Below are 20774 nucleotides of genomic sequence, written 5' to 3'. Positions count from 1 at the left end.
AGTGAAGCTCATCCTAAAGAAAATAGCACCAGGAGCAAACACGAGACCAAGAATCAGAAGATAGAACTGTACCTAGATTACCTAAAGCAGTAGCTTCCCGCATCCAGCAAGAGACTACACCAATACACCGAGAGAGAGAGAGAGAGATTAAAACAAACAACCAGATCTTTAACGAATACCAAAAAGCCTTGTTGTTGTTGGTCTATATAATATGTCTGTAAATTACGTGTATTCTGTTGTCGGTTTGAGGGACAGAAAATCTGAGTTTCCGGGAGAAAAAACCAAACCATAATACCCTTGCCTTAGACTGACTAACTCGCACTCAACTAAGCTGCGAAAAAAACCTCCAAAAATTCCTGGCGTCAATGACGAAATTCAAACTGGGTCTTTTCTACCCGGTGTAGGATGGAAAAGACTGAATTCTCCAACTGTCCTACCCACGAAAGCACTATTTAAGTATACAAATAAATTTCGTAAATTGCAAGTTTACTGTTCATGACAAGACGTGGTTAATAGCCTACAAATGTTGACGATATATATAATTATTGATAAAACAAACCAAATAAAAAGATAATAAGATATTTTGAATAAGAATCATAAACAAAAAATTAATAACAAAAAGTAAAAATAATAGATAAAATAAAGTTAAATTTTAAAATAAAAAAATAATTAAAAAAACCACACAGAAGTGAAGTTTGATTGAGTTTGTGTAACATTGAGATAAAGAGCTCGGCCTCAATCAGCGAGAAGAATAAGATCTAAAATACAAACAGAGAATTTTTAATCAGTAACTGCTATCCACAGCAGCAAATCTGTTCAGGTCCATATCAAGATTCGGTGTCTGATTAAGAATTTGATACGGCAAAAATTGGTTAGTAAGATGAAATCTTGTTGAGCACTGGAAGAGCTAGGATTGGCCCTTTAGGCAGCAGAGGAATCCTTCAGCCACAAGTCGTTCAGAACGAAAATAAAATAAAAATAAATTTTCTGCTTATACTTGGAGAGAAGTATACTCCGCTTAGAGGAGTTCGCAATACAAGAAACAGCACCGTATTTAACGCTTGTCGCTGGAAGGCGCTGAGCATTAATTATAGTGTGAAGCCATTGGATTCCCAGAACGTTAGTCAGCTCGGTACAGAAGGTTGTATTTATTGTTGGTCCAATACAAAAAAATAGCATCTCCTATATATCACTAATAATTTGATAATAGTGAGGTACATTAGAACAGCCATCTTTCCACCATTACTTTATGCATTTAAGATTTGAGTCTCACTGGCACAGACGACAATTAAACCGTTCTTAGCCATGACATTCTGGCTCTTGAAGTAAGTGTAAGTGTAAGTGTGTGTTGTTGTCTTACGGCACCAGGGGTTTCCCCCATCTCCGCGTTGCTTTCATTGTGGTGAACCAGTTCACTGGGAAATGCCAGAGATTTAAAAGTGTGTGGGAATTGTTCATGTGTTGTGTTCTGTACCGTTGTTCATCTGGTCATTTAGCCGTTGGACCCCTATTGAGGCCCAACGTTGTCCCACTTACGCCCCGTGGAGGCAGACCAGGAACCCAGTAGCTGTAGATTCACTCTGGCAGAGTGAATCTACAGCTACTGGGTTCCTGGTCTGCCTCCACGGGGCGTAAGTGGGACAACGTTGGGCCTCAATAGGGGTCCAACGGCTAAATGACCAGATGAACAACGGTACAGAACACAACACATGAACAATTCCCACACACTTTTAAATCTCTGGCATTTCCCAGTGAACTGGTTCACCACAATGAAAGCAACGCGGAGATGGGGGAAACCCCTGGTGCCGTAAGACAACAACACACACTTACACTTACACTTACTTCAAGAGCCAGAATGTCATGGCTAAGAACGGTTTAATTGTCGTCTGTGCCAGTGAGACTCAAATCTTAAATGCATAAAGTAATGGTGGAAAGATGGCTGTTCTAATGTACCTCACTATTATCAAATTATTAGTGATATATAGGAGATGCTATTTTTTTGTCCGTTAGAGTCTTGAGGTACGCCTGAGGTGCACCTAAGTGAATATTAAAACAGAGTTGGGGGCAGGAACACTACTCTCATATCGCTATGACTGGAGACAATCAGGATGAGAGTACTGTTGACCAACGTTCGGAATGATGACTGTCCGGCTCCGGTGACTATACCATGAATTCGGACTTTGCAGGACTGATTTTTAGCACAAACTGTTCCAGAGATAATATGCTGATGTGGTGAATGTATTATTAATTTCTATTTTTACCAAGTCCACGTTTTTAAGTGGATTGACAGTAGTGAGTATTTTATTGTTATCTACATAGCTTCGCAAGCATTGAGTGTTTGTAACTAGTGGCGAGATTACAGCAGTAAACAGAAGGCCAAAGAGAACACCTGCTTGTGATCTCCTATGGATCGGATCGTGTTAGGATTCGATCCATCGAATGAAGTTTTACTACCTTGTTTAGCAAAAGAGATAATAAAAATGAAAGCGTGTCTCCTTTGATCTGATAGTGGTTTTCTAGTATGTTGAGAATTTAGTACACTTGGAACAGCATCGAAAGCAAACTGGATTTCTTAGTAAGTGGCTACTTATAGCATTTCCTGCATCTATATGGTACATTAGAGCAGTGTTTCCTCAAGCCTTTTTGTTCGCGTACCCCCAAAGAACCACGTTCTTATTTTTGTACCCCTATATATGTCTACTATATTTTACTACAAGTAAATCTCTACACTTGAATTCTAAGTGCTTACAGTGAGACAATTTTTTTTGTACTTATATAGTAAAACAGATGATAAGACCCCCTTTTATGCACATGTTTTGTGTCGAAATACAGACATTTATTCTCATTATAATATCGCTTCTACAAAAACAAAAGAAATGCAAACATTGATTCTCATTATAAATAACAAATATTAAAAACTCAGTGAGATTGTTGGGCTTGTTTTGTTGAAGTCCACAGTTCAATTCGTGGCCGAGTAAAAGTTAGGGGAAGAATGATCAACCTACAGTAGTATCAGAAGTTGGTATGCTTTTTATTATGTTTGAACACTTTTTGTCTAGCATTTTATCAGTGATAATTAAAGCACCAGGAGTGTTTCAACCGCTGTGTACGCCTTTTTATTTTTAGCAACCAATAAAGCTAATTCGTAAGATGTTTCTAAAGCACCTTTTGAATTCGAAATTTGAATTCAAAACTTTATTCGAAAACTTTGAATAAAGTTTTGATTTTTTATTACAAAGTTAGCTTTCTGCTTAAAAAAAATCAATAGCTTTGTCTTTCAATTCGACATGATTTGTTACAAGATGTCGTTCTAATAGAGAAAGGGCTTTATGCCATTATTAGACAAAATTTGATTGCATATTACGCAGACTGTAAGAGGTGGATCACACTTGTTCGAAATGAAATCATAATTAACATAACTTTCGTCATAATAACGATATTTGGGTTTAGTCTCAGCTTTCAAAGATTTTGCGGTATTATGTTTAGTTTTAATAGATTTTCCAACGACATTATCAATACCATTGTCTTTCAATTCGACATGATTTGTTACAAGATGTCGTACTAATAGCGAGAGGGCTTTATGCTATTATTAGACAAAATTTGATTGCATATTACACAGACTGTAAGAGGTGGATCACACTTGTTTGAAATGAAATCATAATTAACATAACTTTCGTCGTAATAACGATATTTGGGATTAGTCTCAGCTTTCAAAGATTTTAGTTTTAATAGATTTTCCAACGACATTATCAATACCATTGGGTCCAGATGAAGGAGTAACAAGTGTGACTTCATTAGACCTTTGCAATTCATTATTTTCACTACATACAACGCCGTTCTCACTTTCACGTTTTCGCTTTAAAATAAACTTATCCGTAATGGGATATTAAAATAATCACATTAGCATTAGTAGAGGCATTTGATGGAAGAAAGCAAGCTTATGCAGCATCAGCCAAAAAAAAAAAAAAAAAAACACTTCCACTTCACCCCTCTGTTCGTTCGAAATACCTGTCCAGCTGAGCCTTAAACTTATTTAGGCTATCAACTTCCACGACATGGGATGGAAGTCTTTTCCACCAACCAACCACCCACCCACTGGCTAAAGGCAAATTTCCGCACGTCTATCCTACATCTGTCTTTCCTCAATTTGAATTTATGCCATCTCAGGTGATTATTCTGGGCAAGAGGAAAAATCACATCAGCATTGAGCATGCTCAAACCATTCAAGGCTTTATACACCTCTATCAGATCACCTCGCCCGTGCCTAGTCTCCAGACACTGTAATTTGCAAAATTTAAGCCTTTCTTTGTAAGAGCAACTCTTTGTTCCATTCACTAATATTGTTGCCCTTCTCGTTTCAGCAGCTCTACATCCTTCAAATGAGGCCTCCAGACCTGTATGCAGTACTCTAGGTGTGGCCTGACCATTGCAAGGGAATAATCACCTCCTTATCCCTGCTAGAAAAATTCCTATATATCATCGACAATACACCATGAGCTACTCTTGCAGCCCATCTGCACTGCTCAGAGAACTTCATATCTGCCTGCACAACCACCCCAAGTCCCTTTCATTCTCTACCACTGTCAGTGTAGTACCACAGAGTTGATACGTTGCTCTGGGGTTGCTGTTTCCCATGTGTAGTACTTTACATTTGTCAATGTTAAACTTCATTTGCCACCTCTCAGCCCATCTGCTCAACTTTTCCTGCTAATTCTTCCAACATGGAAGAATTAGCAGGAAAAATTACCACACAACTGCAACCGTGCGTGCACAACCGTGCCCACGAGCTTATAGAGAAGAACTAAAACAAAATAGATGGTGAATGGCTGGAAATCCAACAACCATCGGACACAGTTCGAGTGATTTCGTAAATATTCGGTAGTACTGGCAAAATCCGATTATACACACATTACGTTTTTGGAATAATTAAATTTGATTAAAAAATGTGGCTAAGAACAAAATTGGATTATATGTATTAATACCCCCCAAATTATGGGGCAGTAATTTTTTAACCACTAAATTAACAATAATTAAAAAGAATTTTTATTATAAAGTATCAATTATACTTAAAAATATCATAATTTCTCATTTCTTAATAGCAATATATATATAGAGATAAATTATTTTTCTATTAGATAATCTAATCATGCATTTCGTTAATTATTATCTCCATAAAGTCTTAAAACATCATTTTTTTTATAAATTTTTCGAAAATATACATCATCTCAATCAGAATTTTTACCATGCACTCTTACAAAATTTTTCCATTCTCTGTCTCATGGACGTTCAATTTCTGCCGTGTGCTTTTTTCTATAGACAGATAAAAGCAGCAGTTACGTGCAAATAACCGAATGGTGAGCACGATTGTTACAGACGTTCGATTGGTTTCATATAGTGCAACAGACAACGAAATGGCCAGTAGATAACATCTGGATGACTTTACCCGTTGTTGAATAATTGGGAAGGTCGAAGTGCGAGGAGTGTGGCTGCAGAGTACAGTATCGCCCATAGCATCGTCTCACGTGCGTGGTCGGCCTTCACAACAACAGGTACAGCTGTTCGAAGGACCAGTGTTAATCGATCAAGAAAAACGACGCCCAATGATGACCGCTATATACTCCAACAGGCCAAGAGAGACCGATTAAAGATAACGGGATCCATTGCAAACCAGCTGCACAGGACGCAGGATATCGCGGTTTAATGTGGCCAGGCAACTCCACAAAGGTGGACTGTTTGCCCTACGGCCATACGCTGTGTCCCTTTAACACTGGCCCATCGGAGACATCGTTTACAGTGGTGCATCGAACCCAAGGACTGGACAGCAGTGCAATGAAATAAGGTACTCTTTACTGATGAAAGTAGATTCAATCTCAGCAGCGATTCTGGACGTCAGCTAATCTGGCAAGAGGTTGGCACACGGTATCACCCCGCAAACATCACTGAAAAGGATCGATATGACGGTCGAGGTATTCTCGTCTTGGGAGGCGTTATCTAGGATGGACGTACACACTCCAGATACTGGAAGGCGGTACTGTAATCGGTGCACGCTACTGTACTGAGGTAATCCTTCCCCATGTGCGTCTGTTCCGAGGTGCCATTGGCCTCGAGTTCGTGTTAATGGATGATAACACCACATCCCATCGCACTGCAGTTGTTGATATGCTTTTGGAAAGTGAGGGCATTGTTCGTGTGGATTGGCCTGCCCGTTGCATCGATCTAAATCCCATCGAACACATATGGGACGCTCTGGGGAGACGCCTAGCGGCACGTCCACACCCACCAGAAAATGTTCACCAGCTGAAGATGGCGCTGACAGAGTAATGGACGATGTTACCGTAATAACTTATCAACAACATTGTTCTAAGTATGGACAGCCAGTGAAAAGCCTGCATCAAGATTAGGGGTGGCTATATCTCCTACTGACGACCACCTCTTCCCTTTGTTCCATCTTTGGCAGTGATGCATCTGTATCATGGCAGTCAGTGCTATGTTCCCATTTTTGAATAAAGTCTCTCCGTACCGTTTTGTTTCAGTTGTTGCGTCGGTGTTGTTTCCTTCATCATTTCTGCGCCTCACAAGGTTCCTTTGGTATGCTTTTCCCATATCCAGGCCACTCCTATGAGAAGCTATAGGTGCAAACCTGACTAGTCCTTAAGTTTTGCATACCAGTGTAGTAGTAATGGAGGCATGTGATGCAAGCATATGAGCTTATGTAGAATCAGCCAAAAAAAACCAATTTCACACATCCATTCCCTTTAAAAGTTCGTTCATTTCCTCTTTGAATTTATTTAAGCTATCAACTTCCACAATGACAGATGGAAATTTGTTGCATTAGCATTAGCATTAGTAGAGGCATTTGATGCAAGAAAGCAAGCTTATGCAGCATCAGCCAAAAAAAAAAAAAAACCCACTTCCACTTCACCCCTCTGTTCGTTCAAAATACCTGTCCAGCTGAGCCTTAAACTTATTTAGGCTATCAACCTCCACTACAAGGGATGGGAGTCTGTTCCACCAACCAACCACCCACCCACTGGCTAAAGGCAAATTTCCGCACGTCTATCCTACATCTGTCTTTCCTCAATTTGAATTTATGCCCTCTCAGGTGATTATTCTGAGCTAGAGGAAAAATCCCATCAGCATTGAGCATGCTCAAACCATTCAAGGCTTTATACACCTCTATCAGATCACCTCGCTGGTGCCTAGTCTCCAGACACTGTAATTTGCAAAACTTAAGCCTTTCTTCGTAAGAGCACCCCTTTGTTCCATTCACTAATCTTGTTGCCCTTCTCTGTACTCGTTCCAGCAGCTCTAAATCCTTCTTGAAATGAGGCCTCCAGACCTGTATACATTACTCTAGGTGTGGCCTGACCATTGCCTTATACAAGGGAATAATGACCTCCTTATCCCTGCTGGAAAAATTCCTGTATATCATTGACAATACTCCATGAGCTACTCTTGCAGCCCGTCTGCACTGTTCAGAGAACTTCATATCTGCCTGCACAACCACCCCCAAGTCCCTTTCATTCTCTACCACTGTCAGTGTAGTACCACAGAGTTGATACGTTGCTCTGGGGTTGCTGTTTCCCATGTGTAGTACTTTACATTTATCAATGTTAAACCTCATTTGCCACCTCTCAGCCCATCTGCTCAACCTTTCCAGATCCTGTTGCAGCAGCATAGTGTCAGTAGTGTCCTAGACAACCCTGCCAACCTTTGCATCGTCTGCAAACTTGGACATTAAGCCCGATATACCATCATCAATATCATTTATAAATACAGAAAACAATAATGGACCCAACACTGAGCCCTGAGGGACTCCACTAATAACATCAGTCCACGATGAGCAGTGTCCATTGATTACCACTCTCTGTCTTCTCCCCCTCAACCACCCCTTTATCCATAGCAGCAATTTGCCTCCAATGTCACACTGCTCCAATTTGTGTAGCAGTCTTCCATGTGCAACAGTATCAAAAGCCTTTCTAAGATCCAAGTATATAATATCAAAGTTATTCCCTGCATCCAGTTCTTTTGTGACTGCATCATAGTATCCAATCAAGTTGGTCAGGCAAGACTTCCCCTTAACAAAACCATGCTGTGTCTGAGCTATAACTGAAGTCTTGTCTAAATGATCCTGCAGTGCTTCTTTAACCAGTGCCTCCATTAATTTTCCTGGAACAGAAGTTAAGCTCACAGGTCTATAATTACTTGTGTCAGCCTTTGATCCTCCTTTGTGAATTGGGGTCACATTTGCACATTTCCAGTCTATGGGAAGCTCTCATAATTATGGCTAAGGGTTTGCTTACTTCCTTTGCTGCCTCCTTTAATATAACTGGATAGATCCCATCCACCCCGGGTGCCTTTCTTCTGTTTATCTTCAACAGTTTCTCCTCCACTTTACTCCCAGTTATTTCAAGATTCTGTAGCTTACTGCTAGAGTTGCGTACACCTCTGGCATTCCCCTCGCTGAATAACTCCTCATGTGTGAATGTCGATGCAAAATATTCATTTAGTTTGTTAGCTACCTGAGCAGGATCATCAACAATTGACCCATCAATATCAAGTGGACCAATCTGATTCATCCCCTTCCTTCTAGAGTTTACATAAGTAAAGAACTCTTTGCTGTTTTTCTTTGCATCCCTTGCCAAGGATTTCTCGTAATCTGCCTTCGCCTGCCTAACCTCCTTTGTAACTTGGTTGCATATCAACTTGTATCTATCATAGGCTTCTGTGTCATGTGTTAATTTGTATGTATCCCATGCATTTTTCTTCTCTGCCATATGCCTCATTAGTTCATCTGACATCCATTTTGGCCTAAACCTTGCATCCCTTGCCAAGGATTTCTCGTAATCTGCCTTCGCCTGCCTAACCTCCTTTGTAACTTGGTTGCATATCAACTTGTATCTATCATAGGCTTCTGTGTCATGTGTTAATTTGTATGTATCCCATGCATTTTTCTTCTCTGCCATATGCCTCATTAGTTCATCTGACATCCATTTTGGCCTAAACCTTGAACAATATTTCTTAGTTGGTATGTAAAGCCTAGTAGCTTCCAAGATAAGTTCTTTGAATGCTTCCCATTATAACCCTTCCCTTTACCCCTAATGGTAGTTACTTCTTTGAGTAAATCCCACTTCAGCACACTGTGATCACTGCCACCTAGTGGTTCATTTATCTGCAGATTCTTAATGCATGAAGAATCACTGCTGATAATCAAATCAAGAGTACTACTCCCTCTAGTTGCCTCCCGAACATGCTGCTGCAGAAATCAATCATCCAATAAATCTGCAAAAGTCCTGCTAGTGTGTGAGTAACCAGCCCCCAAATTCCAGTCAATATCTGGGAAATTAAAATCTCCCATTATAAGACACTCTGATTTACTGGCCCACTCTATTTCCCTGTACAGTTTCTTATTATACTCATCAGAGTCATTAGGCCTATAGCACACTCCTACTCTCAATTTTGATCTCCCAATGTTTATGTCACACCAAACTGACTCCACACTGCACTGTCCAGCGATGTCGACTGGCTTCACTTCCTTGGTTTTTATGTGTTTCCTAACTAATAACATAACCCCTCCTCTCTTCCTATCCTGTCTATCCTTTCTGTAGACGTTGTACTCCCCAAATTGCAGTTCTGCATCCCTTATATCTGTGTGACACCACGTCTCTGATATCCCAACAATATCTGCCTTCGATGTTTTGAGCAATACCTCAAATTCATCAAATTTATTTACTAAAATATCTGGGAAATTAAAATCTCCCATTATAAGACACTCTGCAGCAATCAACAGCCCGCCTCTGGCTAAAGACAAATTTCCACACATCGATTCTATAACCGTCTTTCCTCAATTTCAATTTATGTCCCCTCAAATTCATAATCTGAGCAAGCAGAAGAATCACATCAGAATTCAGCTTGCTCAGTCTAATTGATTCACTTATACACCTCAATCAGATCACCTTACAGGTGCCTAGCCTCCAGCCGGACTTCAGCTTTTCTTGGTAAGAGAACGCCTTAGTTCCCCTTACTAATCTTGTTGCCCTTCTCTGTGCATGTCTCTCAAGAAACTCTACACCATTCTCTCAAGCAACTCTACATCCTTCCTAAAATGAGGCCCCCAGACCTGTAGACAGTACTGAAGGAGTGGCCTGACCATTTCCCTATACAAAGGGACAATCACCTCCTTTTCCCACCTATCAAAATTTCTGTATATCATTGACAATATCCCATGGCCTGCTCTTGCAGCCTGGCTGAATTGCTCAGAAAACTTCATATCTGACCGCACATTTACTCCCAGATCTCTTTCATTTTCTACCACCCTAAGTGTAGTGCCATACAGTTGGTACAGTTCTCTGATGTTACTTCTACCCATATGCAGTACTTTGCATTTGTCAATGTTAAACTTCAATTGCAACTCCTCACCCCATCTGCCCAAATTTTCTAGATCTTGCTGCAGTAGCACATTGCCATTACTGTCATTAACAACCCTGCCTACCTTTGTATCACTGCAAATTTCGGCATTAAGCCTGAGGAGCCCACATCTGGTAATTATGGGCTTGGCACACCCAAGGTCCTGAGCTGAATATCATAATTTTTCTCTTTCTTAATGATTCCTTTCTACTTCTGACTCTTTTTTTCTCTTTTTTTTTTTTTTTTGGCGGGTAAAGCATATGCTTCAGGCGTCCTTGCACCATAAGGCTAATAATCATAATAATAGTAATAATGTACCTTCTTCAATATAGTTGAAAAAATACAAAACAACAGTCGGCCCATCTCCGGATCCTGAGGGCACCCCTACTAACATTAGTCCATGAAGAGCAGCGTTCATTGATTGCCAGTCTCTATCTTCTCCCACCCTTTTATCCATTGTAGTAACTTACCCTTAATACTATACTGCTCCAATTTGTACAGTACTCTTCCATGTGCAACGGTGTCAAACGTTTTTCTGAAATCAAAGGAAATGATATGAAAATTTATTTTTTCCATCCAGTTCTTTTGTAACCACATCATAGTATCCAATCAAATTTGTCAGACAAGACTTTCCCTTAACAGACCCATGCTGTGTCTTAATTATTACTGCAGTCTTGTCTAGATGATCCTGCAATTCATCCTTCACCAGAGATTCCATTATTGTTCCCAAACGAAAATTAAACTAACTGGTCTGCAATTACTCTTGTCACCCTTCTATTCCGCTTTGTGAACTGATGATACATTGCACATCTCCAGTCCGTGCAGACTTCCCTCGAGTCCAAGGATGCTCTCATATTTATGGTTAAGGGTTTGCTTACTTCCTTTGCCGCCTCCTTTAATATAACTGGATAGATCCATCCACTCCAGGTGCCAAACTTATGTTTAACTTCAACAATTTCTCCTCCACTTTGCTCCACTTTCCTGCTATCTGAGCAGGATAGCAGGAAAGTGGAGCAAAGTGGAGATAACAGTCGAACCATCGATATCAATTCCACCAATCGGATTTATCCCCTTCCTTTTAGAGTTTATATAAGTAAATGAGCCCCTGCTGTTTTTTTAGCATCATTTGCCACGAATTTCTCGTAATATGCCTAATCTCCTTTGTGACTTGATTACAAACCAGCTTACATGTGCTAACACTTTATTAGGTACACTTAGCTAGTAGCGTGTTCAGCCTCTTTTAGCCTTCAAAACAGCCTGAATTCGTCTAGGCATGGATTGAACAAGATTCTGAATATTTTCTGCAGGAACGGAGTACCATGCTGACATGAGTGAGTCACGCAGTTCCGTGAGATTCGACGGAGGTGTAAGCCTGCAGCAAACAGCCCTTTCCAGCTCATCCCAAAGATGTTCAATAGGATTGAGATCCGTGGAACTGAGCGGGCCACTGCAGCAAAGAAAAGTCATGTTATGTTCTTGGAACAGTTCCATAGTGATTCGAGCTTTGTGCACCGGCGCATTATCCTGCTGGAAGTAACCTTTGACTGAGGTAAACTATCAACATGAACGGTTGCACTTGGTCGGCAACGACGCTTAGGTACGATGTTGCATTCAGACTTGAATCTATGTGTATCAATAGATCCAACGTGTCCCAAGAAAACATTCCCCTCCACCTTGCACAGTAGTCGCCAGACATGACGGGTCCATGGATTCATGTTGTTTTCGAAAAATTCTGAGCCTTCCATCAACATGATGCACCAGGAACTTCGACTCGTCAGACCAAGCAACTGTTTTCCAATCCTCGGTAGTCCAGTGCTGGTGTTGCTATGCCCACAGGAGGTGTGCTCTCTTGTTCTTCATTGATAACAAAAGTATGTGATGTTGCTGTCGACTGTTCTACCTCATTCGCGACAAAGTGCAACTAGTGGTGCGTTGTGATATTTTGTTCTGTGCACAAGGTTGTATTCTGACGTGATGTGCGACATTGTGGCCCGTCTGTTTGCTTGCACAATTCTAGTCATCCTCCTCTGACCTCCCTCATCAACAAGCAATTTTCTTACACAGGAGCGCCGTTGAGAGGATGTTTTCTGTTCGTTGCATCATTCTCGATACACCCTTGAAAATGTGGTGCGTGAAAGGTTGAGGAAAACTGCAGTTTCAGAGATGCTTATCCAGCACGTCTTGCACCCACTAACATGCCACATTCGAAGTCCGTTAGATCACTCCTTTCTTGTTACGATTTCTATGCTTAAGTGATACTAGAAAGTTGTTCTCCTGCATTTTTATCCACAACTGTGGTTATGTGACTTGCAATGTTGTGGGACAAACCATTTGTGTGCACAGCAGGGGTACCTAATAAAGTGGTAGCACAGTGTATATCTGCCATAGGTTTCTATCATCTGATAATTTATATGCATTCCGTGTATTTTTCTTCTCTCCCACGAGTCTCATTTTTTCCTCTGTCATGTATTGAGGAGTAAACCTTGAACAATATTTTTTAATCGGCATGAAAAGCCCAGTAGCTTCCAAGATTAATTTCTTGAATGCTTGCCACTTAGAATTTGCTGGTGGTAACACCATCAGTAGGTCCCACTGTACAGAATTTAAAAACTGTCTGAGACCACTGTAGTCACCTTTACGGAAGCAAAAACCCTTCCCTTTATCCTTGATGGTAATTATAAGTAAATCCCTCATCAGTAAACTGTGATTACTGCCACCTAGTCGTTCGTTGATCTACAAATTCTTAATGCCCGATTGGTCACTGCTGATAACCAGATCAAGAGTATTACACTTTCTGGTTGCCTCTCAAACATGCTGCCGCAGAAAACAATCATCCAATAAATCCACAAAACTCTTGCTAGTGTGTGAGTGACCAACCCACAAGTTCTTGTTAATATATTGGAAGTTAAATTCCCCAATTATAACAGTGTGATTTACAGGCCCATTCTATTTCTCTGTAAAATTGTTTGTTGTACTCATTAGAGACATTAGGCCTATAACATACACCTGCTCTCATTTTCCCTTTCCCAGTGTTTATGTCACACCAAACTGACTCAACATTTCACTGTACAGCTATGTCAACTGGTTGCACTTCCTTTGATTTTATGTTTTTTTTTTTCAGAAACCCAATTTACAGGCATATTACATAAGGCGCCTATGTTGCTGATTCGCCTAAACCCTTCTACAACAACTGTCTCGATATAACAGGGGCAATAACTGTAGCAAGATTCTCACGCAGTGTTAAGGCCAGGCGCTTCCGGTTGTTTCCCACATCTGCTCAAGCTCTTCATTCAGGGCAGATGCTCTAGAAGTGCATCACCATTGAGCCACTGACTACGAGCAGCTCTTTAGAGTGCATGTTTGTCTACAGTCGTTGCTTGCCAATAATCTGAGGCATTACATATCATGTAATCAAATCTAGGCTGCGTTCTTACAATGTGGTTATTTTGTATTTGCCTCTTTTCTTTTAAGAGGTATACGTACCTCCGTACATATACCTCTTACACCTAACAGAATAGTAACGGTCGCTGTGTGTCCAGATCGTGTGTAAAACACCTGGATTTGAGTTCTCATCTAGAAGTGAGAAATTTTTATGGGCTTTTTTTTTTTTTCACACCGTATATGAATAAATTGATCTCAAACGATAGTTCGATCAATTTAGTTTCCGGGATCTAGGGTTTTCATCCAGCAAGCAGGCGAACTGACTAGAAACGTAATAGAATGGCACCCTATGGGATCACTTATTATGTCTATAATTAGTTATTGCACATGTTAAGTTCATAACTAATGCCACACAACTTTTAGCATATGCCTACTGAAACTTCATTAAAAATCTGTTTGTACTTGTTTATTGAACTTTATTATCACAGAAATAAAATATTTACTCAACGCAGAAATGATTTGAATTGCAGAGTTGGGCTATCGAATTACAGTCTGCGCAATAGGAGCACGTGTCACTAGTCGATAAACCCTAGGTAGAATCGCAGTCCTCCCCGCACTGAGTGGAAAATACCCGAATTTTTATGGGTCTTTTCACAATGTGGCTGAGTTAGTCGGTCTCAGGCGACTGTAGCATGGTTTTTTCTCCCAAAAACTCAAGTTTTTCGTCTAGCAAACAGAAAATCTAATTCAGAACACATGCAATTTACAGCCAAAATACACGGGGAAACGTGGTCTTAGTTTTCGATGCTCCTAAAACCCAACAACTAGTCGATAAATTGTCTAGTTCTACAGCCAGAGAAATTAAGGTAACTAATAGCCTGTATTTGATTTTGCATTATTGTGGGCAGCACAGTTTTTATGTTCATTCTCGATCCTAAAAGCATGGAAAAGGCCTAATTTCGAATTTTGCCAAGATATGAAGAATTTTTGTGAGATTGAGCTATTCGCTATCTGACAAAAGTTGCACAAATTTTCTTTAGACAGGTTTGTTTCTTCATCCAAAAATAATCGCACTAATAACAAATAAATGCAATTTACAGACAAGTTCACTGATACGTCATAAACTTACTTACCCTCTAGCAAAATAAAACAATTCTCTTTTGATCTTCAAGGAAAATGCCTAAGTTCTAATTTATCTATTTTGCTTATACTTTTTAATGATAATAATGATAAACATACCTTTGATCCATGAGGAATTTGGAGATTATGGGCAGATGGTTGATTTAGCATTTATTTACTTGTATTGTTATCTTGGAGTCTCGTCGAAAAATTCATGGTCTATAATTTTTTAAAAATTTAAACGTTCGCTGACTGTATTCCCCTTTGCTCTTCTGATCTTCCTCCGATGGTTTGCAGACAACAATCGGGGTGCCAGCAATCTTAATGTTACAATATTGTTAACATATATTATTGTTAAAGATACCTAGAGAGAGAGACATGTAAAGCGAACAAATTGGAGAATGTAGATGCATCAGAATAAGGGTTGGAAGAAAGGACGTTCATTGCTTGCAGTAATAAAAAAAAAGAAGATTTGTCCTTTATCCTCCTATTGCTATCACCTTGCATTTATTCTGAGACATCCAATCACCCTTTCTTGTTGATATTTATCCTTACACCGTAAAAATATTAAGAATTGGGGTTTTAGAATCATAATATTACAGTCGTATTATTACAGTCATAATAATTTTCAAATATATGATTATTGAAATATAATAATCAAATATTGATATATAATTTAATGTGATATAAGATATTAAAATATAATTATCGTATTTAGAAAATATGATCATATAAAAAATAAATCTTTTAATGTGTCCATATTGAATACCGTGCTCTTTATATTTATGACTATCCTGGCATATACAATATTTTTTCTTAAGCTTTTAAATCAACTGTCTTTTATTGTTGTTTTATTTTATTTATTTATTTTTATTATTATTATTTTTTTCTCTCTCAGTACATTTATACGGCTCGTTCATTCTAATAACCTTGGTACTGTTTTATATATTTTTTAAATCCCTTAAGAAATAGGGCTAATATATGATATTAATTAAGGGAATAGGTATGACAACAAATCACATGGGCGGTTACGAAATGTAGTTATTTAGTCCTCACGGAGATGAATAATGTGTTATAAGTTGATTTATAATGTAAAATAACAGATATATTTAAAGTATATAGTGCTATTTATATAACTACACTTATTTGCCTATTTATCTCTGTGACTGCCAAATATTCTGCGTAAGTTTCGTAATGCATATTTTCAAGAAGGATCCGTTTCATCATATGGATGGGGGACGTGAGTATCTGATATCCATAGCTTTGTTTTGAAGGCAGTGTTATGAACGACGTGTATGTTTTGAAGGGTTGTTTTTCAGTCGGAGAAATAAGTATCCTGGGTGTCGTTACTTGTGATAGTAATTGATGTAATTTGGAATGCATCATGGAGGAAGCGAAAGAATCATTAAGGCGTCGTGTTTATTACGCTGCACGTGATGGAATGGCAATTACACTATATGCTTTGCTAGCTGATAGAACTACTGAAGAGCTTCCGGAATATTTGGAGTGCTTAGTCGAAGAGGATGGACAGAAGTGCACGCCGTTAATAATTGCTTCTAAAAATGGACATGATAATGTGGTAAAAATGTTGTTAAATAAATTTGATCCGAATATCGAGCAAGAAGGTACTGTCCAATTTGATGGTTACGTTATTGAAGGCGCAACATCTCTTTGGTGTGCTGCCGGAGCAGGTCATTTTGCCGCCGTGAAAACGTTAGTATGTCACGGTGCTGATGTCAATCATCCTACATGTACCAACTCAACTCCATTAAGGGCAGCATGTTATGATGGCCGTTTAGACATTGTTCGTTTTCTTGTAGATCATAATGCTAATATACACATAGCCAATAAGTATAATAATACTTGTTTAATGATATCGGCGTACAAAGGCCATTTAGACGTTGTGATGTACCTCTTGGATAAGGGTGCTGATCCAGATACGAAAGCACACTGTGGGGCTACAGCAATGCATTTTGCTGCAGAACATGGTCATTTAGAAATAGTTCAAGAACTTCTGAAATGCGGTGCGAGCGTTACAAAAAATGTTATAGGTATGTCCCCTCTTATTGCTGCAGCAGAGAGGACAAAGGCTGAGGTTGTGGAATTTTTTATTAACCAGCCATGGTGTACAAAGATAGAGAGAATTGAAGCATTAGAACTTTTGGGAGCATCATATGCAAATGATAAAGATAATTATAATCTAGATAAGGCATTTTATTATATGGAATGGGCAATGAAAGAAAGGTATAGTGAGGCATATAATTCCGTACCAAAGCAGGTATTATCACCAATACCTGCATACGATAACAGAGTTGAATGCCAAACTCCGTATGAATTACAGTCAATACGCTACAATCCAAATGCACTGCACATGGAGTCCTTAATAATTCGGGAACGTATCTTAGGTCCAAGTAATCCTGAAGTACCACATCCGATAATATTTCGAGGTGCAGTATTTGCTGATGGTGCGAGGTTTGATCGCTGCATCCATTTGTGGCTCCATGCCCTTAGGCTAAGGCATAAAAATAATATGACAGTTCGAAAAGATCTTTTGAGATTTGCACAAGTTTTCTCCCAGATGATATATATTAGTGTTGATTTACCTTTTGTTTATGCAGAGGAAGTTGTAGAGACAGCTGTGAAAGAACTGGAGCGGAATCTGGCAAGTATTCCGACTTGCTGTTCAGGAATGTTAGAAGCACATCAGGAGGAATTAGAAGATAATATTCACACAACATTATACTTGCTTGTAATAATTACAAAATTATTGAAAAGATGTTCTAAAGAACAAGAAATGCATATCTTCCAGCTTGTATATAAAGTCAATCGCTTATCATTAAGAACACGAGACGGCTCAACATTACTGCATTTGGCAGTTAATGCTGATACACCTGTTGATGACTTTCATACAAAAAATGTATGTAGTTTCCCCTGCTCAGCAACAGCTCGATTGTTGATTCAATGTGGTGCTGATGTCAACTCTGTAGATTGTGACAGAAATACTTCACTTCATATAATTGTTGGATATCAAAAACCTATTAGTGACTTCTTAACATTGCATTCAATCATCACAGCCTTAATAGAAGCAGGAGCACATATGGACTCGGTGAACAGTAATGGAGAGACCCCATTTGATGCCGCAACCACTGGAGTAGCAGAAATAATCCTTCGGACTCAGGCAAAGTTAAGTCTGAAGTGTATTGCAGCCAAAGCAGTTAAAAAATATAATCTTGCATATGAAGGACATGTTCCACACACCCTTGTTGGTTTCATAGAAATGCATGGAGTGCCAACTAAGCCGAAACTAGGAGTATGTTAATATATAGAAACTAGATATTAAATATTTTCTGTTTCTTAGGATAAATTTAATTATTATATATTTTTTTTTTGTTGGAATTTTTGAAACTGTCTATTTGAATATCTTTCTTACCATATCAAGGAGTGTTCGTAGGTTTAAGTGTGTAGTATTTAATCTAGTTTTGTAAAAATAATTTAAGAGTAACATGTATATGTTTGATAACAGCTGTGAATTCATTTTTTAAAAACATCAGGAAAGTTCAGAAAAATAACTGTAAAAGATTTTTAACATTAGAATAGAGTTGGAATATTTAAATCATAGTCTAGATTTTTATCTTCTATGTGCCTGTATGAAGTTTAGACTTTCATGTACATTTGCACTGCAGTTTTATTTTTTGAGATTATCAAAGTAAGGTTTTATAGATACTTAGCTTGTTAGGCAGCTGTTCTCTCTTAGTGGTCAAATTGTCCAGTGTAACTAGCCACTATTTGAGTTGAAGTAAACTGTGGAAGATCAAGATTTAGAGAGTGAGAAATTCAGTAAAATATTTTGATACTTTGTGATTCTTCCTGCCAATCAGATTATTTTTACATTGTCCTTGGTCATGCAGAGAGTACAGAATACCTACAAGTTAAGTATGCAAGAATCTAATAAAAATTTTCATCTTTATTTTTAGTAGCCCTATTTATATATTTGCTATTTGGTAATTATATAAATTGTGGTTTCTTGTAATCAGTTATCATTTTTGATTTTTGCTTACAATATTTTGTAATAACCTCACTTTCTTTGACATGTAACACAAGAAGATAAATTAGTGCTTGTCACTCTCGGAAAAGGGAAAAGAAAGTTGTATTTGTTACTTCATATTTAATGATTTGTAGCTAAGGTTCTCCACTTTTTCAGAGACTGTTTCAGAAGTAGACAGCATTAGTTATAAATCACAAAGTTGAAAAATATACGTTCTGGTTAACACTTTCACTACTGGCTTTTCTGGGATGGTTTCAACCCAGGATTGAAAACCATGGGATTGAGGCAATCTGGATTGGAAAGGGCAGAAACATTTTTAGGCTTTCTTAGTAAACCAGCGAGGGGTAAAAGGTAAACTGCAGCCATTATCAATCCACTGCAGGTTGGAAGCCTCCTCAACAATTCAGGTTAGGGAAATGGACTGTAATCTGTCATCCTGGTCCAGTGTGGGTTGGCAGATCGACTATTTAGCAGTCAGGGGCTTGAACCCCAGTCTACTCAGAGCATGTGCCACTGCACTCCTGCCCATGACCACTCAGCTACAGAGGCTTGAGTGAATTAATCACTCAAGTACCCCCTCACTGGGGTACTCAAGTGATTAATTCACTGAGATTGAATTAATCAGCCTCTAGTGAAGGCTGCTTGACAAAAATATCCAGTTTTTCTTCTATTAAAATGGAAAGAAAGTTCTAGAAGTAGGGTGTTTCCCCCTCCAAGTGGATTAAAATCTGAAGCTGCATATTTGTGTTCAAGAAGCAGTGAATGTGTTAAAATTGTTTGTGCCAAATTCTTTACTCTTCAGAAAGCTACCTAAAATATTAGGAAAAATGAGCCCACAGTTATGAACTACAATAAAGGAAATGTGACCATTATATTAATCTTTTTTGGAGATAATTTGTAATTAATATTTACTATTGCGAATGTAAGTTGTATTGCAACAATAACTTACACTTTGGAATAGTGTCAGCTTTAATAAGTCATGTAATAGTTTTTTTTAAATTACTGTATATGTAATTTTAAAAAAAAAAGGATAATTGTAGTATTAGGGTTTCCCAGTCTGTTACATACTTACTTGATATCTGCAAGTTATCCATTGGTTACGTATAACTTAAATAGTTAACAACTTGTTATATAATATAGTACAGCCAAAATGAGTAACTTTTTAATTTTACATATTGTTTGTTAGTGAAGAAGTGTTATGCTTGGAGATTTGCCGACAGAGAGAATCAAAGTATTCGTACTTTCAGCCTCAAGGTATTATTCACGGAGCAGTATATTTTTTTCCATATAGTTTACTTAGAGAGAAAGCAAACCTTTTTTTAAATTAATTGTAGCATTATGAATGTTGAGAACTTTCTTTAAAATTTTTATTTATTTTATTTTTTTACCATCTTAACCAATCAGGCAACTATGGTATCATCAGTGTGATGTAGTCTGATCATCAGTTGTAGAATATCTTAAGTCCCTGATGTTACAATTATACCAAAAACTTATTGTTAAAAGTTTCAGTTAACTGTAAATTAGATGCCATAACAACTTTACATAACTACAATCCTTGGAGTTTGGATTATTTTGTTATTTCTGCTTTATTTTGGGTACATTGTGAATTTAGTCTGTTATGTAGTTTTAAGCATGAAGACAATAAAAAAAAAAAATAATAATAATAAAAAAAAAGCAGTTCTGAATAATGCAAATCTTTTTCTGCATCACATGATAAACTGATTAAAAATTGGGTTACCCCTGTTAGCCATCCATTGTAAACAGTCACGTGTTGAAATTCTAGAATAACAACCATACCCCAAGTTTATTTCTGTTTTTAAAA

At 38.3% G+C, this 20774-nt stretch overlaps 1 protein-coding gene across 1 annotated transcript; it reads left to right on the top strand.

Annotated features, from left to right (window-relative positions):
• The first annotated feature begins 16073 nt into the window (after window positions 1-16073).
• Fem-1 (protein fem-1 homolog B) lies at window positions 16074-18226 on the top strand. The gene has a single exon (XM_090374505.1). It carries the CDS (start codon window positions 16292-16294, stop codon window positions 18224-18226), a length of 1935 nt encoding a protein of 644 aa, XP_090230631.1. The 5' UTR covers window positions 16074-16291.
• Window positions 18227-20774: the final 2548 nt, after the last annotated feature.

This window comes from Mastigoproctus giganteus, chromosome 5, assembly GCF_048544385.1.
Source record: "Mastigoproctus giganteus isolate SK-2022 chromosome 5, ASM4854438v1, whole genome shotgun sequence".
Taxonomy (NCBI): Eukaryota; Metazoa; Arthropoda; class Arachnida; order Uropygi; family Thelyphonidae; genus Mastigoproctus; species Mastigoproctus giganteus.
This window is presented reverse-complemented; position numbering and strand designations above follow the sequence as displayed.